General features: G+C 45.6%; 2 protein-coding genes across 20 annotated transcripts in view; one reads left to right on the forward strand and one right to left on the reverse strand.

Annotated features, from left to right (window-relative positions):
• Positions 1-26,995, reverse strand: part of LOC149324567 (uncharacterized) — a 259,754-nt gene that overhangs the window by 219,457 nt on the left and 13,302 nt on the right. For 12 of the 19 annotated variants that reach the window (XM_089565410.1, XM_089565409.1, XM_089565408.1 and 9 more), the window contains exons 7-9: positions 22,178-22,380; positions 18,973-19,112; positions 15,515-15,649 (exon numbers count right to left, since the gene is read on the reverse strand). The exons of 1 other annotated variant lie outside the window; for it this stretch is intronic. The gene's annotated coding sequence lies outside the window, so the exon portion shown is untranslated. Of the gene's footprint in view, positions 1-2,245; positions 2,382-7,097; positions 7,250-12,753; positions 12,941-15,514; positions 15,650-18,972; positions 19,113-22,177; positions 22,381-26,995 lie in introns of those variants that run through there. 6 more of the 19 variants (XM_089565402.1, XM_089565398.1, XM_089565401.1 and 3 more) reach the window with 2 other exon arrangements.
• Positions 19,818-20,864, forward strand: LOC149324571 (uncharacterized). The gene is made up of 2 exons (XM_089565419.1): positions 19,818-20,607; positions 20,713-20,864. The coding sequence occupies exons 1-2, from the start codon at positions 19,872-19,874 to the stop codon at positions 20,862-20,864; spliced, it is 888 nt and encodes a 295-aa protein (XP_089421545.1). The 5' UTR covers positions 19,818-19,871.

Below are 26,995 nucleotides of genomic sequence, written 5' to 3' on the forward strand. Positions count from 1 at the left end.
TGCCCTGTGCTTGGTATTGCTCGTGGTAACCAGCCACTCATAAGGAATTGTACTACTGAAGGGAGGTCATCAAAAAAAGGGGGGTTTATACACTAAAAATAATGGCACCGGAAAGACGTCGCGATGTTTTTTGCAGTTTGTAACCTTTTCGTCTAAAGCACCACCCATATTTCACGGGGGCTGGAATGCTGTGCCAAAATGGCTATTACCACCGCCCTGAAAAGCCTATTTCTCCGCCCTGAAATGCAGCTTCCTGTGTAAAACTGCAGATTTCAATTAAGTGAGATAGTTTAATTGCACTTAACATTTTTTTTATTTCGTTGGGCACCGGGGCTTGGCGCCCTATAGTCGGATTTCAAATTGAGTAGGATCCATGCAACGATCTTTAATGCATATCTATGTACTCAACGAAATTCAACCATTATTAAAAAGTGCGTGAATGTTTATTGGTTGCCTTTCAGTTTACGTTAGCCGCTGCGTAGGGCATAATGAAAAACATTAGCTGCAGAGGATTAAAATAAAATGTACTAGAAAGTCAGCCTTTGAACATAGAACTTTTTCAGTGCAGCTCTGTATTTGCCATTGGCTGGTTATATTCCCGGAAAAAAGTGTTTAATTTAACCCGAAGGAACCTGAAAAACTCAGTTTAAATTTTACATTGAAGCTTTCAAATTTTGTTTGGAGGGATTACCTGAGGAAGAGCTTAGAGAATATTCCTTTTTAATGTGAAAGCATTTAGAATATTGTCCTAGAATAACCACCTGGTAGCTGCGTAACGATATTTCGTGATTGGTTTGAGTTAGAGGGTTTAAGGTACCAAACTTACTCAGGCTATGAGGGATGCCGTAGGGAAGGGGTCCGGAAATTTCGACCACCGTGTATCTTTTGACGTGCACTGACAATCGCACAGCACATGGGCCTCTTGAATTTCGCCTTCATCGAAATTCGACCAAAGTGGCCGAGATCGAACTCGCGTCTTTGGGGTGAGCAGCCGAGCGTGGTAACCACTGAGCCACCGCGGCGGGGCAGAATAAACATTAATAAAAAAAAATGCAAGACTGCCGTATAGTGATCTGTGGATATAATGATTTTTATAGTGAAAACTTCCATTATATAAAAAATTGCGTTCATAAACGGAGTCCCGCTGAATAACGCTTTTGTCAAAAAATTATGGGTAAGAATTGGGCAGAAGCCGAAAGTACCCCTTTTCTTTTTTTTTGTTGCAGCGAACGCATGAATGGAACTAGCAGAATTACCATCCAATTGGCGTATTCGATTACTATTGTGAACGAGCATAAGAGACTCGCTCCATGAACTCTAAAGATGCCCTGCCTTGGCACTTGTTAAATTTTTAGGCACCATGCCATTTGAGATAGCTGGCGAAAAAACAGAAAAAGAATGCGTCCTGTGTGTGTGCTCAAATAGCAGTGCAATATTTAGGGGACTACTCCAATGCAGAAAAAAATTGCAATAAGGCATCAATTTCTCTTTAGCACCGACTAGATACGACTAAAATGAAAATCTGTGCATCGCATTTTAAAGAAAATTTGTTCTGGGCCTGAGAACATGGGCCCCGGACCAAAATTTCCTTCAACTATGTAACTTGTGTGGAAACTGCAGAACTTTCCTCCATAGCAGTATGACTGCGCTTGGGTAGATGCTAATAAGGGCTTGCTCCCTGACGATCTGCACGGATTCATGACGTCAGTGATTACTGCAGTCATCACACCGTAAGAGAGCTACGAACCACAGCTTAAATCTTTATAACCAACTTGCCTTCCGGGGGATGAAACCCAGGTTCGTGGAGCATAACACCAACAACAAAAAAACGATACTTAAGGTAGAACGAGGGTGTCATGTTGTTTTGCTTCTACCTGTATATAGAGGTAGCGAATCGGACGCTTTAAGCCAAAAATTGCAGAACTAATTAATCTATTTGAAAGGTATGCTTAGAATAATAGAGCGAAGAATTGTTGTTCCACACAGTGCTTCAAAACTGGCGAAGGAAAGCGTGGGCTCCGAGTTACCTTAGGCAGCAAAGCCAGTGATAGAAAACGCTCGTTTATACGAGGCCAAACCAGCAATAAAGTCACATTTACCGATAAGCAACCTCAAGTACTATAGGAAACGAGTCTAAACATTCATGTCTGAAATGCTCGCTCCTGCCCCCAAATGTACGGGTCTGCACCGTACATCCTGGTTCTCGAATAAACCAATGCCATCTCATAGATCAGCAGTCACTCACTCGGCTTGTGGAGTGTGATGAGGACAGTGACGCTGCTAGAAGCATAGCAGCCAGTTTGAAGCGTGACGCAGGCATTGGAGACGAAGAACCAGTGGCAACGCTGCCTTCTTGCGGCACCGAGGCGAGGCTGGCCGGTCTGCAAGATGGAGACCAACAGTGATCACCGTCACGCCACTGTGGCATCAGCTGCGCATGAACTTAACGGCTCGCGTTCGGACGTCCCCCACAAGAGCCTACTCTGACTTTCTGTAAAAACATTGGACATGAAAGTGGATATCAACACGGTCAAGGTAAACGGCCTGCGTATGGTGCTGACCAGTCAAGGGATGGGGTAAGAGGGCTCGTTATGACGTACATGAAGGACACCATCAGTCACTGAAACCATGGAGCATACTGGAATGTATTTTGTTATTTGTGGTGTTAATGAAAGAGAGATTAATACTGCATTTTCTCATTTAAAGACAACTGATTATAAACACAAGAGAATCACATGCCGCCGGTGGAATTGCAACCCCCAGCTCCGAGGTGGGATCGACACCAACGTGCTAAGAATTTCGTGGCCAGGCATGTTAGGAGACAAGAGAGGAGGAAACGGCAGCGGTGTAGCACTAGGCACCACCAGGCACCGCATCAATATGCTCGATGGATGGATGGAAGGTAGGAGCATCATGTTTGAAAGCGGTGCTTTCTATTTATATTTCTCTGAGTAATCTGTCAAAAATGACGTTATCTATATATTCCCCATTTTTTCATCAACTCGACCTTTCATCTTCAGCATATAACCTTATGGCACTACTCTTTTTTTTAGCCACCGATCATCCAATCGCTTTTTGCTGGCTTCTACTGCACGTTTATTCACATGAAATTAGTTGTCCCTAACCCTAGGGTCTCATGGAGAGTATGTGCCTGCATCGACGTCCAAATGGGCATGGCCATCTTCGAGTGTAAAGTGTCTGGTATGTTGCTGATTTACTACACACTTCACATTATAAGTTCTGATACACCCAGATTTACCTTCATATAGTGGGGCGAGTTATCATACGACCATTACTTTCTGCTTTGGGTTTTCCATTTTCTGTGTAGTCCCGCAATGCACGTGTTTTCGTCTCAACTAATCCAGTTCTTCATTTCTAAGTGTTTCAGTTGTACACTCACAACACCAGACAATAGAAATATCAAAATCATTGAAGTATATCCTTTGAGTACCAGAAATATACGTATTTGGGTCCGCGACAAGCCCTTGTTCTAGATGCCCTTATATATGTTATGTGATGGATATACCGTTCCGGAGATAATGCGCACACTATCTTGGAATGCATATTCTTTTTGCAGAGATGGCAGGACATGTGAACTGATGGATAGCCCGTTTTGGTGGTATTATAGACATTTACATGAATCATGTCTCATTACGTCTGCAAAATGTTCGCGGCAAAGCGGGCAGAGTGGTCTAATAAAGTTATCTACAATGTGCTCCGGCCATTTTCGCTTCCTGTTTGTGTCATCAAAGATTCATAAATTAATGAAATAGTACTTCCCAACGTGCAAGCGAGACTGGTTTCAAAGGGAGGGTCTTAGATTTGGAGTATATCTTGGATATACTCTGTTTTGTAGATTGGTCAATATGTTCGTATGCCATGTCTCTGGGTATCTCTGGGTTGTATCGTTTCTGTAGCCTAATGTGCGTTTTGCACAGAATGCTTTTTAGACACGTTCGCTGTGACGGCATGTCATACTACGCAGATTTTACCTGAAGAAAATGTCAGCACTGGGGCAAGTGAAAAAGTAATTGTGAAAAGCAGCAGTATTTTGTCGACATCTAAATCGCAAAAAATGTAAATCACTTTGCGAACATCCTTCATGTGGGCCCAGAAATATCCTCTAGCCGATACCCCCCCCCCCCCCCCCCCCCCCCCCCCCCCGCAAAATATTTGAACAGTAGCCGGCGTGTTCCACCTTTTTAAGGCTCGCTAAAATCCTCACTACTTCTTACAGAGACCTCCCTTGAATACATAAACTGCAGAGAAGAGGATATGTAAGTGATATCCGCGGAAGTTTCTGCGCATTTCTTGGCTCCATGTCTTGTAAAGACTTCGCAGGGACATCCTAAGGATGTCAGTGTTGTCCCACATGCGTAGAAACCATGGAAGAGTTTTCTTTTTACAGTGTTCTAGAATGGAGCGTCTTAAGGCTACAGGATCAACAGTCCAGCATCTAAAAGGACTCAGTATTTCTCTCAATCTCCCCGCAGACAACCTTTGGCTAGATGAAGTTGGCACTTTTAGTTATGTCGGAGAATTGCACTAGCCAGTTAATGCCCCATCGAGGAGCCTTGCACAGGCCGCTTTTTTATTTTATAAGCAAACGGGCACCATGGATTACAACCGCTCAATGTGAGCATTTTTTGGCCACAGTCACATAGTTGCTGACCATATTTTGAGCTTTAAAACTCCCCCAGTTAAATCCTTTGCAAAAAAAAACTTACTGAAAGAAAACATACTGATTCTACGTCCTAGTGGTGTAAACTTTGTCGTCGACCGCGGCGTCGTAAGGTCGCACCCAAAGACAGCTCGTCTCGGATTGAGGGCATGTCTGTGAACATTTTTTGCCAGCCGTTCTCACGCATGTGCCGCAGAAAGTTAACGTGTGTTATGGATATGTTGAATGATGGTGTGTACAGCGAAGATCGGGCTGTGGAGGAACACACTGCAGTTGTGGACCAAACATTGCCGCAGTTCCGCATACAAATCTAGATGGACTTAACACGGACAAATAATCAGGTGCACATCACCTGAAAGACAAAGGGGCTGCAGTTACTGGTGCTCTCAGTCTCCTGACGACTGCATCCTTGATCTGTTCGATATTAACCTGGTGGTTTTAAGGCGAAACATCTAACTTGTTTCATTCAATGAAGAAACATATTCTTCCGGTAAACCGCACTCATTGAACCTGAATACTGACCGCTTCTCTGCACCAAAATGCTAGGGTACAGTCTATACGTGGCTTTTAAAATCTGAGTGCGCCTACTGAGAGAGAGGGTTTCTCCTGCAGTAATGTTTGCCTGTCTGACTGGCGTCTGAAAATAAAGAAGGTCATAAATTTTGTTTCGTTTACGTAGCCGCTCCATACTGTATGAAAAGAAGACGAAGAGAAATAGGCGGTTCATTTGTTGTTAATTCTTTAAGAGGTGTTAACATGAGTTAAAAGACTTTTAATAGGCGTTTATCAGTCTTGTTAAATTCCTCGACACGTCGCCAGATGTTTGTGCTGGGTGTTTTTCTGTCCCGAGTCATAACGTGTAGAGGAAACTCCGTTGCACACATGTTAGGTTTGGTTTTATGGGGTTTAACGTCCCAAAGCGACTAAGGCTATGAGAGACGCCGTAGTGGAGGGCTCCGGAAATTTCGACCACCTGAGGTTCTTTAACGTGGACTGGCATCGCACAGTACACGGGCGTCTAGAATTTAAAGGTTAAAGGTTTAAAGGTTACTACAGCTGTGTGTTGGGCGCTGAAGTGATGTATTGGCACTGAATGAAGGGTTTGCCTTTACAGCAAAGCTCATCATTTCACCTGATGCAGAAACCTTACAACGCTTCCGGAATATTTTTCGACGTATACAGATCTCATCTAGATTGCACAGGTGGCCTTTCCTACTACCTTCAGAACTATGTCTGAAGTTGTCTGAACTGTACGCGCTCCATGGGCCCAGGTAGTCATTGCTTGGTTTTAAGGGATCTGCAGTCTCTTACAGTGACAGCAGTTGCAGTAGCGGTACTTCTGCTGGTTCTGTGGTTGTGCTGGTTCTGCGGCGTTGACATATTCGTGGATCTATCAAAGAGCAATCCTTACTTCATGATGATGAAACCACAGGGAGAGATCAGTGCTCCTCTGCCCACTAGCACAAAGCGAATTTTATAGTTTGATAATCTAGTTAGACTCTTTGTTGTTGCTGAGAAAAGGAAAAGCACAGAAATTGGCTCACTTTTTCGGTGGATACCTCCACTACAGTGATTACCTAACTGCAGGTGGATACCTCAACTGCACCGTGAGCCACTTCCTTCCCGAATATCGGGGCAGAAAAACAACCACGAAGGTTAAAATCTGTAGTTTGCAGCGAGATTTGGTGTTTGTCGTTTGTTGTCCCTTTTTTGGGGGCATCGAAAACACTATCCAGTGCATTTCGTGGATACGCACGCGGGGAACGAGATTTTAACCAGGAAGTACTTTGTCATTAGCCTCGTTTTCATCGGGTTTTTGAATCGCCATCCTGGGGATGGGACTGAGTAATTACTCAATATATAATCGGGTAATAGGAGTCGTAAAGAACGCATTTTTGCGTATATACTAGCGTGCTGCCAAGAAGTTCAACATCCCTGCGCACCACTTCTACTGCTCTTTGAAGCATGTTTAGGAATAAACCATAAAAGTTTGCACTACATTCCAATAGAAGTGATCGATCGAATCTGAGGGCAGCTTTACTGCCTTGAGTTCACAAAATTTTGCAGTGCATTGATCGCAGAGTTTGCTTTTGCAGGCTGCGCACTGTGTGGATTAAAAACGCGTGCTTGGTAAAGTCGCTTCTGTTGCGACCTCGTATAGGGGGCTATCGCGTGACGTCATGTGAACCATTTTTTTCTGGGGCAGATAGTTTTAGCAATGCAGACTAGAGCAGGAGGCCACGATCTCATTAGGCAAGCCCGCAGCCTTTCACAGTTCTGCACAGGCAACAAAATGGCGGCCGCTGTGACGTCAGTGAGTGCTCCCTTTAGTGCTCTTCTATCCGGTACGTCCCGGCGACGAACCTGTAGGACATGCGAATCAATCAGGAAAAAAGGATAACCAGCAAAGGCTTACCAGGCCCTTGCTGTAATACGAAGGCGCTGATGTTGTCTCCACTGACTCGTGTCGCTGCTGCAGCGAAAGGCGCATTGCCGACGAGTCAGTGGATTTCCAGTGCATTTCCCATGGACGATCGTGGCGAGGCCGGCCATTCAGCAAGGGGAAGACTGTGAGGCAAGAAAAAGTACATCGAGTCCAAATGACCTGACTTCTGTTTTTGAAAAAGAGGGAAGAAGTCGTCGCATCATTCCGCTCGCGCCTCGTGTTTTGCTTTGTACGATCAAGCAAACCGTGAGGGTACATCGTTTTTTGAGTCAGAAAAGCACACACCGAAAAGCCAAGGTAAGTTTTGATATGATGCTCTTCAGATTAAATTTATTAAGGTCAATAATGAAAAGAAAACTCTACCTGCTTTTATTCCAATATGGGAACTTTAGAACCCACGCTTATGAAAGCGCATATGCAGTCATGTTCTCAATAGTGCTCTCAGAACTTAATTCTAAATTTTTAGGCCTGGTATGCTCCGCGCGTTTTAGCCTTTTAATGCCTGGTTTACAAAGCAAGCAATGAATGAATCGGAACCTCCACATTATACTTTGTTAGTGCCGCCAAATTAGATAAGTCAAAATGCCCACATTAAAGGGCAATTTGCCTATCACCCTCTTAAGGCAACTAGTTTGAGCTGAATGAAAGACAAAACCAGCTCGAAGCCCAAAAGAGTAGTTATATTTCTCCAACAGACGTCCCAATTTACAGAACATTTGCTGGACTATGGCTTGTAGTCGCAAATTTGCGGCATATTTTTTTTTCACAACTTACTCCCAATGGTACATAAGCTTTGACCGGAAAGCATTCGATGTTGAGAACATATTGACATGAAACTTACGATCCAAATTCCATATAGTGGCGGCGTGGAACAAGTGTGTCGAAAATTGACATAACTTGACTGTGAAGGGTTAAACAGGAAGCAATGTAGGAAGTGACACCTCGACTACTCTCTTGTGCCCATGTACAAGACCTAGATTCGGCCGCCGTGGATACCGTGTAACTATGCAAGGGCGTGCAGAGACTCAATCCTGGCTTCCGACAGAGAGTCCAGCATTTTCCCATCCTTCTGCCTTTAGGCATAAAAGCCACCACTTTACACAAACATAGCTTGACTCAGTCACTCTTTACTTCAAGTAAAATGTACCTCACAGCGGTCTCTCTGCTAATCTCTGTCGACAACCAGATGGATTGCAATATTGAGATGTGTTGGCAATGCATTGGAATAAATTAGAAGGGCATTCATTCGAGTTGAGATTTTCCGCGCTCGAACACCAGAGCAGCTGTCACTTACGAAAAGAAAGCATTCGATGTTGAGAACATATTGACATGAAACTTACTATCCAAATTCCATATAGTGGCGAGTACACGGTGTGCACAAGTTTGTCGCAAATTGACATAACTTGGCTGTAAAGGGTTAAACAGGAAGCAATGTAGGAAGTGCCACCTTGACAGCTCCCTTGTGCCGCCGTACAAGACCTGGATTCGGCCGCCAGGTAGACCGTGTAATTACGCAAGGTCGTGCAAAGACTTAGTCCGGGCTTCCGACAAGGAGTCCAGCATTTTCCCATCCTTCTGCCTTTAGGCATAGAAGCCACCACTTTACACAAACATAGCTTGACTCAGTCACTTTTTACTTCTCACAGCAGTCTCTCTGCTAATCTCTGTCCCATCAACACCCCATCAACATGGTTTTGAAGAAATCATTCATGTGAAACACAGTTAATCGCGTTTACTAACGACATTTTTGCAGCTTTGGATCGTTCTTCGATTGTTGATTGCATATTCATTGACTTCGATACCGTGTCTCATCCTCTTCTACTTCTCAAACTCAGCAAACTGAACATAGATTGTGATGTATTAAAATGTATTATATGTTTTTTGGCCGCTCGTACTCAGTATGTAACTGTTAATGACCATGATTTTAATCTTTCTTCAGTAACATCGGGCGTTCCTCTCCTTTTCCTAATCTATATTAATGACCTTCCTGATCTCATAACATTATCTATCAGGCTGTTCGCTGACGACTGTGTAAGATACAGAGAAATTTCCAGCCCATCCGATACCTTGGTTCTTCAGTCTGACATTAATAACATTTCTGCTTGGTGCGACACTTGGCTAATGAAGCTTAATGTATATAAATGTAAAGCAATGAAAGTAGCACGAATACCTTACAAAGCTAACCCGCATCCATATATTCTAAATGACGCCCCCTTAGCTTTTTTTTCTGCATAAGTATCTTGGCGTATACATTACCAATGACCTCTCATGGAAAACGCATATCGAACACATAACTAACAATGTCAATCGCATGCTTGGTTTCCTTCGCCGTAACTTTTCGCTTGCTCCGGTTTGTTTAAAACTACTACTGTACAAAACGGTCGTCCGATCTAAAATAGAATATGCGTCTTCTGTATGGGACCCTAACATTAAGTCACTGATTAACACTTTAGAATCAATTCAGAACCGTTCAGCCCGTTTTATTTTGTCTAACTATTCGCGTTTCTCTAGCGTCACACTCATGAAGAGAACTCTAGACCTTCCAGATCTTTCACTGCGGCGTCAGCTTTCTAGACTTTTCACTTTCCAAAAAATACATTGCACAAATCAATGGCTAAAACAAAGTCTTTTCGCTGTTCCAAGTTATGTATCATCTCGCATTGATCACCGACTCAAAGTGAGTGTTCCAAGTTGCAGAACTAACCAGTATTTTTATTCTTTCCTGCCCAAGATCAGCGCAGACTGGAACCACCTGCCCGCCAGCATCGTCTCCATCTCTGAACCAGAAGCTTTTAAATCTGCTCTTCATCACCTGTGTTACTACTCTCCTTATTGTCTTTTATTTGTATAAGTATACTTACCACTCCTATCTGTAATGCCTCAACGGCCCTTATAGTAACGAAATAAATAAGTAAACAGATGGATTGCAATATTGATGTGTGTTGGCAATGCACTGGAATAAATTTGAAGGGCATTCATTCGGGTTGCGATTTTCCGCGCTCGAACACTGGAGCACCTTTCACTTACGAAAAAATATGAAACATTCACTGTCGAAATGCACCGTGTGGGTATTTTGAAATCAAGTTATTGCGAATTACATGCTCATCTGCCATGGGTAGCTGTACCCACCCCACGTCGCCTTGCCGGTCGTCGGGTCCAGCTGGAGGGCTGATGCTCACCCGCAAAACAAGTGCTGTCCAGAAGCTGTAGCTGACAACAAACGAACGTCTTTAATGCAGCCGTACTGGTGCGAGCTACTGCAAGTTCAAATGCCTTACTTCTGAAGTTTGCAAATATCTTGATATCAGTTTTAGCAACCATCTTATATAGATGGCGCATATTTTAAACATTTTCTTATCAGCTTTCTTAAACTGTTGCTTTCTCAAATGTAAATTCAGATATGCTCCGTCCACTTTAAAACTTCTGCCGTACAACACTGACAAGAGCAAAGTTGCACAGACCCCAGGTGGTCGAAATTTCCGGAGCCCTCCACTACGGCGTCTCTCATAGCCTTAGTCGCTTTGGGACGTTAAACTCCATAAACCAAACCAAACCAAACCAAACCAATAAAACACATTTAAATCCGTAAATTCTGTCCAGGAAATCAGGCAGTAACTATAGTGCCTTAATGTTTTTCTCTCATGATTTTTCAAGAAAAGTGTATTCTGTTACCTTGCGGAAGTCCACAGGCTACACCCATGACTAAGCTGCAGAGAAAGAATAATTTGCTGAAGATTTTTCCATAGAAAACAATCTGTTCAAGCTTGAGACCCACCTAGAGACAAGTAAAATCGTCCCTGCACGATTTATGTCAGCTCTTGCTTGTGCCTGGTTTTTAAACTGGTGTAGGGCCTCGTTTTTCTCGCTCGCTCATCGTTGCCAGGAGAACTCTGAGGTTATGAGGGAACAAATGCACCTGTCACTTAAGGCCCTCCGCCCACTTCACTCAATGCTTTCCGAAGGGGCCGGTACTAGACGGCTGCTATTCAGCGAAGAGTGACCGGACCCAAAATCATGAGAGTGTAGGCCGTACCCCAGTTGCCGTACGACTATGAAATAATTGATAACAATGGCTGACATAACTTATTTATGCATTTTTTCCCTCTCAAAGAAGAAGCACGTCCACTGTAAATGAGTACCAGGACACATCCGTTCAAACTACAATACATTCTACCGGAAAATACACGTTGATCCTAAGCGTTTCTCACAGATATCGTAAAGAAAAAAAATCTCAGGCAGGAATTGCTCTCCATTTTACAAAACGTGTGGCAGTAGCAGTATTGAAACGTCAGCAAAGTAAGGTGCCTTGCAATGACCCTATACGTGGTTTAGCGGCTGGGCGATAAATAAATACACGTGCGTGGATGGTGTCCAGTCAGATCGGCATCTTCTACAAAGTACTGAAAGTCAGTCGTTCTTGTCTTGATGCGGTGTACGGTCGAACTGCTCACGCGCACTTGTCGTTCTTGGTGCCATGGGGCCTCCTAGGGGCCTCCTTTAGGGGGCCTCCTCTGAAGGCAGCGCCGCTTGAATGTGGAGACATGGTTCTCGTGCTTGGCCCAGCCAATCTTGTGAATTATTGCTGGCTAGGTAAAGAAATATTATTTTACGTGGCGGGGACTCGCCCTCAGCAGACCCCCTCGCTTTCTTTCCCCGCGATGATTCTTCTCTAGTTTTTTGGAACAAGGGGGGGGGGGGGGGGCGCCGGTGTCGCAATGACACGGAATGCTTCACTGCTGCGTGCGAGGGCTGGGGACAGCTCTGTCGGGTTCGGTCACCTGTCGCGTGCAGTACCGTCGGCGCAGCTCTCCGCTCTCCGCCAGCGGGATGATGCCTCTTGGGGGAAACAATTCCTGCGGGCTCATCGCGCCCGGGCTTAGAGTATTTGCCCAGCTTTAGCTTGGGCGAAAATTCACTTGTAATCTTGCTGGGAAATGCGAAGACCTCGACTCCTTAGCGTATTTTGTACCCAGCTAGCGTTATTGTTGTAGCATTAAATGTTTCTTTCTGCGTCAGCGGCATTCCCGTGCTCATCACAGAGAGAGCTTTTCGTCGAAGTGTGGAATGAACCAGAATTAAGGTCAAGTTTCACATTCAAATCGCGGAGAAGTCCCTGGAAGCGCTCCGCACAGAAATATTCGCGCGTGTGTGGGATCAATGAAATTCAGAATATCCACTCGCAAGTTGACAGGCAAAATAGCCACATGCCTGAAAATTTACTTTCTAGCAATAACGACACACCCTATGAAGATATCTTGCTTTCGGGTACCTTCTTTTTTGCCTGGAATTTGTGCCCCGGAAACTAATTCAAAAGAAGTTTGTACAACTTTCATTTCCCCAAGCTGCACAGTGTATTTACGTCACGGTTTGTCGCACCTCGGGCCCTGCCACTTCCTGGGGCCCTCGAATATGCCTTGAACCTTTCACCAATGATGCGTTAGTCGATTTCCACTCCATCCGGACAAGGCAGGCGCGGGGTAGCGAATAAAAGGTCACGAAATAAGAGAGCGACACAAATCCGTTCGCACAATGCGTGCCAATATGCTCAGCCTCATACTGGCTTCGACTATGTGTAGGACGAATTATTTACACATTGTCTCAGTGAGAAGTTGACATGCATGCGTACCTTGGGTGTCGAGTCGGAGGAGAAGCTTCCACTCGAATGCGGCCACCACGTGGGGTCTTCACGGCAGGCAAGGTCATGAATCCGGAACGTGATGCCTCACTACGCACGTGACGGGTCACATTACTTCCGTCGCTCGGGCTGCATGCCGATCCTGCTCAGGACTGAGGCGGGGACATGCTTCTCATATTTGTCCAAGTAATCTCCAGAAAAGATGGTTGGGTGTTCATGGCATCGAGAATAATGAATGCTTTCCGAAAAGCCGCCGCCCTCTGGCGCTTGAGGAACCAATGCCGCATGAGAGCTGCTTGTGAGTATACAAAAGACGCTTGCTCAATTCAATGTATTGGATGTCCCAGGTGCTTGCCCATTGCTCATCTAAGCCGGCCTAGTAAAGGGCATTGTAGTACTAAAGGGGCCCACAGCCACCCTGGCAGGCAGTAGTTAAATGAACGGTTGATGGCGATAGTTATGGTTTGCTTCACGGTGGCTGAACGTCCCAAAGCAACGCAGGCTATGAAAGATGCCGTAGTGAAGGACTATGGAAATTTCGAACACCTGGGGTACTTTAACGTGCGCAGACATCGCACAGTACACGGGCCTCTAGAATTTCGCCTCCATCGAAATCCTACTGCAGCAGCCGGGATCGAATTTCGATAGAGGCGAAATTCCAGAGTTGCTCAGCCAATGAACGCTGTGACCTATTGCTGCATTGCCGCCCCAAAGAATGCTGCAGCTTAATGGTGTAGTGCAGCGTGTCTGCCTGAATGTTGTCATTACTAACACATGCAAACCACATTTCTTCTTCACCACCACCACGCACCTCAAAGCGCGATTGAAGCGCATCCTGACCCAGGGAGCCAGTTATGCGCACTTCCTTTCACTGGAATAATGGGAGTCTGCAAGATTTTCAACGCCAACGCATATGAACACAATGAACGCCGAAGTCTTATAGAAATGAAAATTCAAAGTTTCTTTTGAAGAAGGAAAGGATGGTCTAACATATCTCTGTGGACACTGGAACCCGCGCCGTATGGGAAAGAGTAAAGGAGTGAAAGCAGAAAGGATGAAAAAGGTGGGCCTGCGGAACATTTTGACCATCTTGGACCTTTAAGGAGCACTGATATCGCACAGCACACGGGCGGATTTAGCGGTTCAGCAAGTACCGCGTTTCTGCAACAACGGTGTGAATGCTAACATAGGTAGCGCACGTCTGTCACTACTGTCAAATAGCTTAAGGTGCGACTTAGGCGTTCTGTGTCCCAGGAGGGCCAGTTATACACTTTTCGCTTGCTTTCGAAGCTCCCGCACTTCATCGGTTTCGGCGCATCTCTGGAGTGGCTGAAGGTCGGCGAAGGTCAAAGTGATGGACCATGAAAACATGGCAGAAAATGGTACACTAGAGCTTTCACTTTAAAACGACAGTTCATAAACTAGAAAGAATGGTACAGGAAAGAGGCCAGCAAACTTTGCGTAGTTTGTAAACTGTCACGCCTGCAGCACCAGCCTTATTTAACGGCGGGTGGAAGACCGTGCTAAGGTGGCAGCCTATAAGGATTTTCTAGGCGCCGTAATGGCATGTAACAATGGACAAGCAGCAGACTTCAATAAGTGTTGGCTTCAAGTGGTTTAAAATTTTGCCCTTGTGATGTCCTTGTGGTGTCCTCGCGATGCGGTTTTTGATCGACAGCGGCCCTAGTATATATTTAGCAGATCATTTATATTTGGTCACTCACCATATTTTACTAAATGGTTAAGAGAATCACGAAAAGTTTGCCTGCAACTTGTCATAAAGCGAAAAATTCTTAGGGAGCATTGTACTATTCGAAGAAACTGGTAAATTAAAGCCGGCAAAAAAAATAAAAACACTAAAAGCACATTCGAATTCAAGGTGCATGTTTGGATGTAGCTTGGATGCGCGCATTGACCAGAATAATATTTGTTTATGTTCGATCGCTTATGTTCGACCGTTTATCACCAGTGCTATAGAACACTCATGATGAAGTTGTGGTAATGCGTCGTCATCCTGTGTTTTTTTCTGAGCGTTGGGATGGTAGGTAAAAACGGCACCTTTCGCGAATGTTGTCGCATTGCTGCTAACTTCGCTGTTTACGGACGCCTCTGTGCCTAACGACTACGCAGTAGGCAAGCTCGTTCACTATGAATGCCACGCGACTTGCGCTTCACAAAGCTTAGGTGTTTGCATTTGCACATGTGTAGGTGCGTTCCACCTACACATGTGCGAATTCTTCAACAATAGTATTTGTGTGGAATTTTCATAGCTTTCTTCCACAGCTGTATTGCTGGGCCTGGGCGGATTGTAATGAGTGCTTACTCCCTGACTATGGATTTTTATGAAAGAACAAGTGTGCGCTTATTCTTTGCTTCTACCTGTACACACAGGAAAATAATTAAGACGCTTCCAGCCGAAATTGCCGACCTAACTGACCTATTTCAATGGTATGCTGAGGATAATGGGGCTAAGAATTCTTCTTCTATACAATGCTTCAAAAGTGGCGAATCAAAGCGCGGGCTCCGAGTTACCTTTCGCAGCAAAGCTAGTGATAGAAGACGCTGCTTTATATCAGGCCAAACCAGCCTAATAAAGCCACATTCACCGATAAGCAACCTCAAGCACCACAGGACGTGAGCCTAAACATTCCTATCTCAAATGTTCGCTCCTGGCCTCCCATATACGGGTCTCCACAGTACATTTTGGTTCTGGAATATGCCAATGCCATCTCATTGATTAGCAATGACTCACCCTCCTCCTGTAGTGTGATGAGGACAGTGACGCTGTTATAAGTGTAGCGACCAGTTTGAAACGCGACGCAGGCATTGCAGACGACGGAGTAACGGCATGTTGCCCCCTTCCGGAACCGAGGCGACGCTGGCTGGTCTGCAAAATGGAGACCAACAGTGATCACCGTCACTCCGTGCTCGCAACAGCTGCGCATGAACTGAACGGTACGGATTTAGATGCGTCCCATATAAGCGTACTATGATTTGCTCTTAAAACATTCAACAACTAAGTGGATATAAACACGGTCAAGATAGATCACCTCTGTGTGATGCTGACCAGTCAAGGGATAGGGTGAGGGGGCTCGTTATGACATACATGAAGGAAACCATCAGTCACTGCAACCAAGAAGCACATTGGAAGATTTTTATTTGTTCTGTTGATCAATGGGAGTTATACTTGTTTTCTCACTTAAAGACAATTAATTAAAAATACAAGACAATGACATGCCGCCGGTGGGATCACAAGCTGAGACCTCCCAAACTCGTGTTCGAACGCGTTAGGAGGAAAAGAGAGAGGCCTAGCAGAAGGTGCCGCATCAATACTCTCGATGGATGGATAACAGTCGCGTCCACTTTGAAATGCGATAATGTATATTTTTTTGAGCAGCACATCAAAATTGATAGCGTTGAATATACGCGAACGACGGGACAAAAGAAGGCACGAATACAAACACACAAAGCCTTCTTTTGTCCCGTCGTCTTCGCGCAGTTCAGTTTTGCTCTAACCATGAACCGACTAGCCCAACATCATGTTGACTATAAATTCGCTGTTTCTATCGGCTCGACTTTTAACCTTCAACTTGTAACCTTATGTCACCACTCTCCTTTTGAGCCACACATCATCCAGTTGCTTTTTGTTGACTTCTACCGCAGATTTATTCACATGACATTAGTTGTCTCTAATCCATAGTGGGTCGTCGAGAGTATGTGCCTGCATCGACATCCAGAGTAGACATGGCCACCTTAGAGTGTAAGATGTTTGATTTTTTCTCTCATTTACCTCACACCCCTGGTGAAAAATGTTGTATGATGCAATAAACTCATACAGTTGGTTACACTGTAGGAGGGGGCTGTGGCTGAGCAGAACCTAGGTCGCTTCGAAACGTTCAGCAAAGGTGCAGGCCAAGTTTTCGGGCGGCGAGGGAGCGTCACACCTGAGGATCGTCGTCGTCGTCTTTCACTACTACAGTTCACCACAGTGAGCGAGCGCGGCTCCTACACTACAATACAAATATCATAGACTTGTCATACAAATAATAGAAAATTATCATACAAATGCCATACATTTCTGCAAAATCATAGTCATCATACAGATTTCATAGAATATCATAGAAACTTTATGATATATCATACAAATTGTATGATATTCTATGATGAAGCCTCTACGAGATTATTGCTTCATAGAACTATTCTGCAAGGACCTCATATATAAGTTCAGAGACACCCAGATCTAACTTCAAGTAACAGAGCCAGTTATAATACGACGATTCTTTTCTGCTTTCGGTTTTCGATTTTCTATGTAGTTCCATAGACCACTCATTTTCGATTGAATTCAGTTCCTGATTTCTAAGTTCTTTAACCTGCGCAGTGAGAACACCAGAAAAAAGAAACATCTGAATCAGAAATATATCCTAAATCCTCCGAGTACCCGCTGGATATGTCTGCCGCAAGTCCTGATATGTTATCCGGTGTATATATTATTTCAGCGATATTACAGACACTAACTTAGCTTCAATGTTCTTTCTATAGTGGTGTCGTGACATGTTAAACGTTGGATAACCGATTTTGCTGATATTACGGATGATAACTCGAATCACATGTCATAACCGCTAATGTTTTAGGAGGGTTTAACGTCCCTAAGCGAGTCAGGCTATGAGAAACACCGTAGTGAACGGCTCCGAAAATTTCGACCACATGGGGTTCTTTAATGCGCACTGACATCGCACATTACATGGGCCTCTAGAATTTCACCTGCATTGAAAATCAACTGCCGGAGCCAAGATTGAATTCGCGTCTTTCGGCTGAACAGCTGAGTGCCATAACTACTGATAAACCGTGGCGGCTCACTTCTCATTACATCTGCGGAATGTTTGCGAGAAAAATAGCTGAGTGGACTAATGAAAGTTATCTGCAATGTGTTCCACTCATTTTCGTTTCTTCTTTGTGTCATTAAAGATTAAAATGAATGAAGTAATATTGTTCAACGTGCAACAGACACTGGCTTCAACACGATAGCCTTAGATTTGGAGTATAAAAGTTCTTAGAAATTCTTCGGTCTGTAGATGTATGCTCAGTTTGATTACGTGTTGTAACTTTGGTTTGTAGGGTTTCTGTAGCCTCACTTCTGTTTTGCATATGAATTTTTTACACGCTCGCGTTGACAGCGTGAATATTATGCAGATTTTAACGCGACAGTGTTAAGGACCCCGAGTCGCAAAAAAGCCGGTGTCGTCGGTGGCGGCGCTGGCCGTGAGCGAAAAATTTCTGAAGCATTATTAAATTAAACTGAGCAGGAAATTCATAAACCGCGACGAAAAAGATATCTAAAGAACATCCACAAAAGTTTCTCCGCATTTCCTGGCCGCATGTCCTGCCAAGTTTTTATGGGGATATTCCTTGGATGTTAATGTTGTCAGGAAGGCGCCGCGCGCAAGTGACGTCATGTAGTCTTCTAAAACCTACTAAGTTAAAAGCGCACAGCAATCCACTGTAAAAAATACTATGTTTCAAATGCGGAGGAACCGTGGACGGGTTTTATTTTGACAGTGATAAAGAATGTAGCGTCTGAAGGCTACAGGATCACCCGTCTGGCATGTAAAATGACTCTGTACGCCCGCAGACACTCTTTACTGCCATGAAATACGCACTTTTTAGTTTTGATGGAGGAACACACGCCATTTTGTGGCTCATGGAGGAGCCTGTCATAGGTTGCCTTTCTTATTAAATAAGCAAATAGGTACTATGCATTACATCTGCTCACGATCAACTTAGATACATTCACAGAGTTGCTGACCCTTGGATGAGCTGTATTGTTGCTGGGGATTCCAATAGAACTTGTCGCTCGAATCGCAATAGGGGAGCTGGTTTATCGCCTTCAGTTCACCACATTTTGCAGTGCAATAATCGCTGAGGTTGCTTCACAGGATGCCAACTTGGTGGAATGAAAACGCGCTTGATAAAATCGCCTGCTGTTTTGACCACGTTGAGGGGTAATCACATGACGTGAGGTGCACCATTTTATTGTCCAGCACATAGTTTCAGCAGTGCAGGCCAGAACAGGAAGTGATGATAACATTAGACACGCCCGAAGGATCTCGAAATTCCCCACAGGCAACAAAATTACGGCCGCTGTGACGTCCACTCAACACACCCGTAGGACATGCCAGCCTATAGGAAACAAGATAGCCAGAAATTCCTCACGGGGCCTTTGCTGTAGGACGAAGGCTGTGACGCTGTCTCCACTATGGCTCCTGTCGCTTCTGCCGCGAAAAACGCACTGCAGAGGGGCGAGTGGAGTTCCAGTGCCATTTCCATGGAGGATCGTGGCGAGGCCGGCGATTCTGCATGAGCACGATTGTGAAGGGTAGTCATCACAATGAGGCAAGAAAAAGTACACCGGGTTCAAATGATTTGACTTCTGTTTGTGAAAAAGAGGGAAGAAATCGTCTTATCTTTCCGTTTGCGCCCTGTGCTTTGCTTTGTGCGATCAAGTAAACCGGAAGGGTACGAGGTTGTTTCGCTGCTCGGAAAGGACACTTGAAAAAGCCAAGTCTCGATATTTTGCTCTTCAGACGATATTAATAATGGTTTATGACTCAAAGAACTCGTTTCCTGCTTTCATTCCAACATGGGACAATTTGTTACCCACGCTTATGAAAGTTGGTACAATCGTGTTCTCAATAGACAGTTTTAGCAGAGCGTAATTGCGCCTCCGCTCACGGTTCCCGCTCACCCTAACCGGAGCGTTGGCCATAAAATGTTTTTTAGCTGAGCGGGAACGAGGCGAACTGCACAAAGAACCTCTGGTGTTGAAATGTGAAACTAGGCATTAGGAAAAAAATAATAGCTTTATTTTCCGTCGCAGTATAAAGGCATATTTTTGCACGTAAACATGTTATAAGATGTAAGGTGAAATGCATATGCTGTTTTTGAGCAGTCGTTTTTTATTTCTGTTATCGAGCACAGTTGCGAGCCAACGCCAGGTCAGAAAGTAGTCGTGATGAGGCGAGCCTCGTGTTCGTTCCTCTGCTGTCTTGTGCGCGATACCTGCAGCGTTTGTCTTGTACCGCTAGCTAGTGCTTTGCTTACGAGCCGGCGTCATGACACAAATGAGGAGTGTGCTGCAAGACCCACTCTTGTTGCGTCAGCTCACCTGGCGCGACATTGAAGACCTTTTGGTAATGGAATTGTTTTCTGTTACTCGGCGAGATCCGCTTTCGGCGTCCGGGTATCTGAATATCGATGCTATGGAAAATGGACTTTTCCGATCGTACTTTCGCTTCGAAAAAGCTGATATTAGAAGATTGAAAAGTGCTCTGCTCGTTCCCGACGTCATCGCGACGCCGCAAAGAGTGATGTTCTCCGGAGATGAAGACCTGTGCATCACTTTGCGTCGCCTGTCATACCTGAACAGGCTCTGCGAATCAGAGCAACTATTCGGCCGGCACTATTCAGTGATTTCGTCGGTGACCAGCACTGTGCTCTCGCACACAGAGGAGAACTTCGTTGACCTCCTAAAAGACGTGAACAATCACAGCTGGCTTGATTTGCCTACAATTGAAGCGTTCTCCCAGGTAAGGAATTCGTTCGAATTTCTTAAACCACCATTACAGACATTTACTTTGCAGGCTGTGCATTGCAAAGGGGCTCCCCTCCACAACTGTTGGGGATTCATAGACGGAACCGCCCGAGCTATCAGCAGGCCATCAACTAGCCAAAAGTTTTTCTTCTCTGGACACAAACGCATACACGCTGTGAAATATCAGTCCATCATGTGTCCGAACGGCATCATATGCCAGCTCAGCGGGCCATTTTTCGGTAGCCGGCACGACGCTGGTGAGTTCCTTGTTCAGCTTTTTTTGGCATGGCTTGAGCACAACTAACTTTTGTAGAGGAAGGAAACAGCGAGTTAACCCGTTTACTTATTTACATGTCTTTCAGGTATCCTGCGGAAAAGCGAGACATACGAAGAACTGGAAAAGCTTGTCCAAGGGCACAGCTACTGCTTGTATGGGGACCCGGCTTACCCATTGAGGCCACTGTTGTTAAAGCCCTATGGTGGAGGCAATGCGTTTCGCGGAGGCCGAGGCTGAGAACCTATTCTAGTATACACTCTACCGAGGCACATTCGCTGCAGCTGCAGAACAGGCGCCTGCCATGTTGAACGCTGCTGACTCCGCGCGCGCGAGACCAGAAGGCCTTGCGGGAGCCTCCCTCGTCGCGCCGTTCCGCGCTCCGCTGTGTCTGGGCGCGAGCCGAACGGAAGTGCCGGTCCGTTCACGCGCTCCCGTCTGACGGTTCGGCGCATGCGCAGTAGCGCTCCCGCTAGCCGGCTTACCGGAGCGGAGGCTCAAATACGCTCTGCTAAAACTGTCTAAGACTGCCCTGAGCAGTTAATATCCACTTAAAAAATTTTAGTCCCAGTATGCTTCGCGTGCCTCGGGCTTCTGGCCCAACACGAACACTGCTTGCCAAATTCGTCGAGAGCGTTTCATCGAACTGTGGAGCGAACTGGAATTAAGGTCATTGTCTCTCTCTGAGTCAGCGGCATTGCCGCGCTCAACAAAGCGAGCGCTCCGTCGCTGTGGAGCGAACCTGAATTAAGGTCAATGTCTCTTTTTGCGTCAACGGCATTGCCGCCATCATCACAGAGAGAGCGTTTTGTCAAACTGTGGAACGAACCAGGATTAAGGTCAATGTTTCTCTTTTGAGTCAACCGCATTGCCGCGCTCATAACAGAGAGCGATTCATCGAACTGCGGAGCATACCGAAATTAAGGTCAGGGTCTTTTTGGGTGAACGGCATTGCCGCCCTCATCACTGAGACAGTGCTTCGTCGAAGTGTGGAGCGATCTGGAATTAGGTCAAGTTCCACATCCAAAATCGCGGAGAGGTTCCTGTAAGCACTCCACACAGAAATATTTGTATGTGTGTGGGATCAATGAAATTCAGCATATCCACTCGCATGTTGAGAGACAAAATATGCTCATGCCTAAAAATTTACTTTCTAGCAATAACAATACACCCTATGAAGATATCTTGCTTTCCAGTTCCTTCTTTCTTGCCTAGAATCTGCGCCTCGGGAACTCCCGATTCAAAAGAAGTTTATACAACTCACAATTTCCCCAAGCTGCACAGAGTGTTTACGTTGCAGTTAGCCGCGCTCAGGCCGACGTTACTTCCTGGGGCTCTCAAGTACACCTCGAACATTTAGTAGCATACATTACTAAATTTCCACTTACCCAGACAAGGCAGGCACGCGGTAGCGAATTCAAGGCCATCTGGCATCATAGCGACTTAAATCATTTCGCACAATGCGTACCAATATGCTCTGTTTCATACTGGCTTAGACCACGTGCGGGAGGAATTATGCATTGCCTCAGTGAGATGTTGTCATGTATGCGTACCTTATGTGTCGAGTTGGACCAGAAGCTTCCACTTATGGAGGCCACCACCTGGTCCCTTATGGCAGCCAAGGTCATGAAGCCGGAAAGCGATGCCTCACCACGCACGTGATGTGTGACACCGAGGGGCTTCCAGTCCTCCGGCTGCATGGTGTTCCTGCTTCGGACGGATGCCAGGACATGCTTCTCAAATTTGGCCCAGCCATCTGCAGAAAGATGGTTTGGTGTTCATGGCGTTGAGAATAATCAATACTTCTGGAAGAGGCGCGGCGCTCTGGTGTTTGAGGAACCAGTGCCGCATGAGAGCTGCTTTGAGTATACAAACGGCACTTGCTCGATTCAGTGTATTGAATACGCCCAGTGCTTTCCCAATGCTCACATAAGCCAGCCGAGAAAGGCGATTGTAGTACTGAAGTGACTTTATGAAAAAAGAATTTTCTTATATAGCTGTGGTTTAACTGCTTAGAGAGCGAACTTTTGGTGTATCAGTAATGTTGAGTGCGTTCGGGGCACTGGACTGGCAGCCCGCGCACCCTGCCACCCTGGCAGGTGGCAGTTATATGAATGGTTTATCTCGAGTGGTTCTGTTTGGTAGTTGGTGGTTTAACGTCCCAAGGCAACACAGGCTATGAAGGACGCTATAGTGAAGGGCTACGGGAATTTCGACCACATGGGGTCTTTCACGTGCACTGACATCGCAGTGTACTCGGGCCTCTAGAATTTCGCCTCCATCGAAAGTAAACCGCAGCAGCCGGGATCGAATATCGATGGAGGCGACATTCCAGAGTTGCTAACGCAGTGAATTCTGCGGCCTATTGCTGCAATGCCGCCCCAATGAATGCTGCGGCTTAATGCTGTAATTGTCAGCGATATTGTCAGCGATATTGCATGCAACCCACATCTCTCTCACCATTGCCACGCACCTCAAATCGCGATGGAGGCGTCCGCTGACCCAGGGAGCCAGTTATGCACACTTGATTTCCTTAGTCTAGAACGTTGTCAACGCCTATGAACACAATGAGCACCGAAGGCGTATAGAAATGAAAATTGAAAGTTGGTTTAGAAGAAGGAAAGGATGCTCTAACATATCTCCGTGGACACTCGGAACGCGCTGTACGGGCATGAATAAAGGAGTGAAAGAAGAAAAGAGGTGAGGTAGGTCTCCGGGATTCGACCACCTTGGAACTTTAAGGAGCACTGATATCGCACAACAGACTAGCGGATTTAGCGCTTCGCCCAGCGCCGCGTTACTGTCAGAACTTTGTGAACGCCAATGCATGTAGCACACGTCTGTCACTACTGTCATGTCATGTCAAATAGCTTAGGCTGGGACTAAGGTGCTTACTGTCGCAGGGGTGCAGTTATGCGCCTTTCGCTTGCTTTCGAAGCTCGCGAAATTCTTCGGTTTCGGCGCATCTCTGCAGTGGCTGAAGGTCGCCGAAGGTGAAAGCGATGGAGTAGGCGAAACTCGCAGAAAATGGGGTAGTAAAGCTTTCGCTTTAAAACGAAAGTTTATTCACTAACAATCATGGCAGAGGAAAGAGGCCAGCAAATTTTGTGTATTGTGTAACCTTGTCACCTACAGCAACAGCCTTATTTCATGGGGACTGGAAGACCGTGCTAAGGTGGCCGCCCACAAGGTGTTCCAATCGCCGTAATTGCATGGAACAATGGAGAAGCAGCAGGCTTTAATAAGTGTTCACTAAAATCCTCAGGAATTCTTACGGACCTCCCTTCGATACATAAACCGCAGCGAAAAGCATATCTAAAGGATGTGCGCGGGAGTTTCTCCGCAATTCTTGGCCGCCTGTCCTGTCAAGATTTCGCAACAAGATTTCGCAGGGATATTCTTTGGATGTCAGTGTCGTCACAAAGGCGCCGAACACAAGTGATGCCATGTAGTCTTCTAAAACGAGCTAAGTTAGAACAGCATTGCAAACTACTGTCAAAGTTGCTGCATTCCACGTGCGTAGAAACCGTTGACGGGGTTTCTTTTTGCAGTGCTAAAGAGTGTAGCGTCTCAAGGCTATAGGATCACCCATCCAGCATGTAAAAGGATTCAGTACATCTCTCAGTCTGCCGACAGACAATGTTTGTTGATATGACACTCGTACAATTTAGTTTTGCTGGGGAAACGGATGCCAGTTTCTGGTCACTTAAGGAGCCTGTCACAGGTTGCCTTTCATAAATAAGCGAAGAGGTACCGTGGATTAAAACTCCTCATGTCAATTTAGCCACATTAACAGAGTTGCTGACCCTTGGTTTAGCTGTAAAATTGCAAGCGGTTAAATGCTTTCGTTCAGCAAAAAAAAAAAAAAACTGACTGAATGAAAACATTTCGGTTTCTCGCCCTAGTGGTGCAAACTTTGTCATCAGCCGCGACATCGTAATGTCGCACCGCTGTGAACCTTTCTGTTAGCCGTTTTCATGCATGTGCAGCAGAAATGTACCACGTGTTATGGCTCTGTTGAATGATGGTGGGCACAGTGGAATTCGTGCTCTGGAGGAATACACTACACTAGTGCACCATATATCGCTGTAGTTCCGCAACTAAATGGTTATGGACATAACGCCCCCAAATATTCAGATGCATACACCTGAAAGACAAAGCGGCTGCAGTTACTGCTGCCTCAGTCTTATAAACTGAAGCCTTGAGCTACTCGACATTCGCCTGGTGTTTTTAGTGCATAATGTGTAAAATGTTGATTCACTGAAGCAAGGTATTCTTCTGGTAAACCGCACTTACTGAAGCTGAATACTGACCACTTCTCTGCATCAGAAATGCTATGGAAAATCTATATGTGGCTGTTCGAAATTGAGCTAGCAACTGAGAGGAAGGGCTTCTGCTGAAAAATCTTTGCCTGTCTTATCCGGATTTCAAAACAAAGCACGTCAAAATTTTTGTTCCTTTTTGGTAGCCGCTCTTATTTTACCAGTTCAAAGAGAGTAAAGAGATGTAGGAGATTCATTTAAACGAAACACAGTTGACACCAGACGTCTTACAAACACCACTCTTACTAAAGGACTTTACGTGTTGCCAGTTGTTTGTGCTGGGCGTTTTTCTTTCCCGAGTCCTAGCGTGTAGATGACACTCCGTTGCATATACATTAATTTAAAGGTTAGTACAGCGGCGTGTTGGGCTTGGAAGTTATGCAATGGAGTAGAATCGAGGGGTTGCCTTGACAGCAACGCTCAGCATTTCAGCTGCTGCATAAACCGTTTTCAACGCTTCAGGACTATTTATCTTCGTCGTCGGCCGACCCCATCTAGATGTACAGGTGGCCTGCGCTACTACCTTCGGAAGCATGTATGAACTGTACGCGCCCCATATGGCCATGTAGTAATCATCCGGGTTTTGAGAGATCCGCGGTCTGTTATAGTGACAGCAGATGCAGCGGCGGTGGTGCTTCTGGTTCTGCGCCGTCAGCTCTGGAGTTGTCGGCTTAACACCGCTACACGCTGATTGGTCAACATAGAGGGGCGTCACCCACGACGTCACCGCAACACACTGTGCTGACTTGGCCGCATACAGTGAGTTGAAGGTTGACTCAGCGTACATGGCACCGCATCGACCAAATTGACGTCACGAATGAGAACATAGTCGCGGCACGCGCACTCTGTCAGAACATAAGACAAATAATTAGGAACAAGCGATATTACATCAGCGCAAGGGTCCATCGCTGGGCCAGCGGTAGGCTGCAGTAACTGTTCTGTGTCTGATTCTTATCCAGGAAAGGCTGCATCTGCATATTCATGCAGGTTAGTTCTTGGAGGGATGCGAAAAAGTGCGCAGAAAAGAAAGGCTAGACCGGGTGGCCTGAGAGCTCGCCAAGTTCAGAGCAGACAAATGAACATAATTGACCCCGAGTCATGTTTGCCATCCATATAGCCAACAGGTTCCTGCCAAAACCATGCATACGCATAACCATAGGTGAAATGGAAAAAAAAAAACTACGTTGAGGACAGCTGTTGTCCCTCTTCGCTGGCGTCATTTTTCAGTTGCATCAAGTTGGTTAATAACAAATGTATTACATGCACTCACAGAGTTGCCAACAGATTTTTACCACCTTTCCAGGGTAATAACGCCTCGGAGTGGCACACGGTGGAACCGTTCCTATCCTCGGTGGCTCTCCAACGTGTTGGGAACAGTGAATCTAGGAAGGCTTAATCTCTCCTCTAGTCGAATCTTTCCGCCACTCGCCGATGCAACAAGGTGACGCAGTTTGGAAGAATGCGTTCAAATTTTCCAGGCTACTCAATGGAATTTCTGGACTTGAAAAAAACGACCTTATCACGACACTTGGTGCGGACCAATGCGCGGACAGCTTGTACGGGAAGGCAGCAACACCGGCAGCTTCAGCGGCTGAGTCGTGGCCGGTCTTAAGACGACGGACGTGTTTCACTATCTCAAAATCAACGAGAATGCCGAAGATCTTACTCCTTCGGGGACTAGCTGCGAAGCCGTAATCGTTGATCCATCAAAGAGCGACCATTACTCCATCCCGATGAAACTGCAGGGAGAGAGAAGTCACTGCCCCTTTGCCTACTTGCACAAAGCGAATTAGCTCGTCTAGTTCCAAGACTAGTCTTATTAGCGGTCTTCACTCTTCATTGGTTCTGAGGAAAGGAAAGCAGCAGTAATTGGCTCATTTTGGTGGATACCTCAGATACACTTTTGAGGGAATTCCTTCAACACCCCATGGAAAAACAGGCAGAGTGAAAGTTAAAATCCCGTGTTTGCAGCTAGCGTTGGTGTTTGTCTGTGTCCTCTCCTATTTTTTATACCATGAAAACAGCTCTCCGTTGTATTTCGTGGACACC

Source organism: Amblyomma mixtum, unplaced genomic scaffold (genome assembly GCF_055824585.1).
Source record: "Amblyomma mixtum isolate Tamu unplaced genomic scaffold, ASM5582458v1 scaffold_23, whole genome shotgun sequence".
Classification (NCBI taxonomy): Eukaryota; Metazoa; Arthropoda; class Arachnida; order Ixodida; family Ixodidae; genus Amblyomma; species Amblyomma mixtum.

Excerpts from the sequence above, each read along its gene's own strand:
- LOC149324571 (XM_089565419.1), top strand. The coding sequence starts at position 19,872 with ATGACACAAATGAGGAGTGTGCTGCAAGACCCACTCTTGTTGCGTCAG. Across the intron at positions 20,608-20,712 it reads CGGTAGCCGGCACGACGCTG|GTATCCTGCGGAAAAGCGAG; the intron begins GTGAGTTCCTTG and ends CATGTCTTTCAG.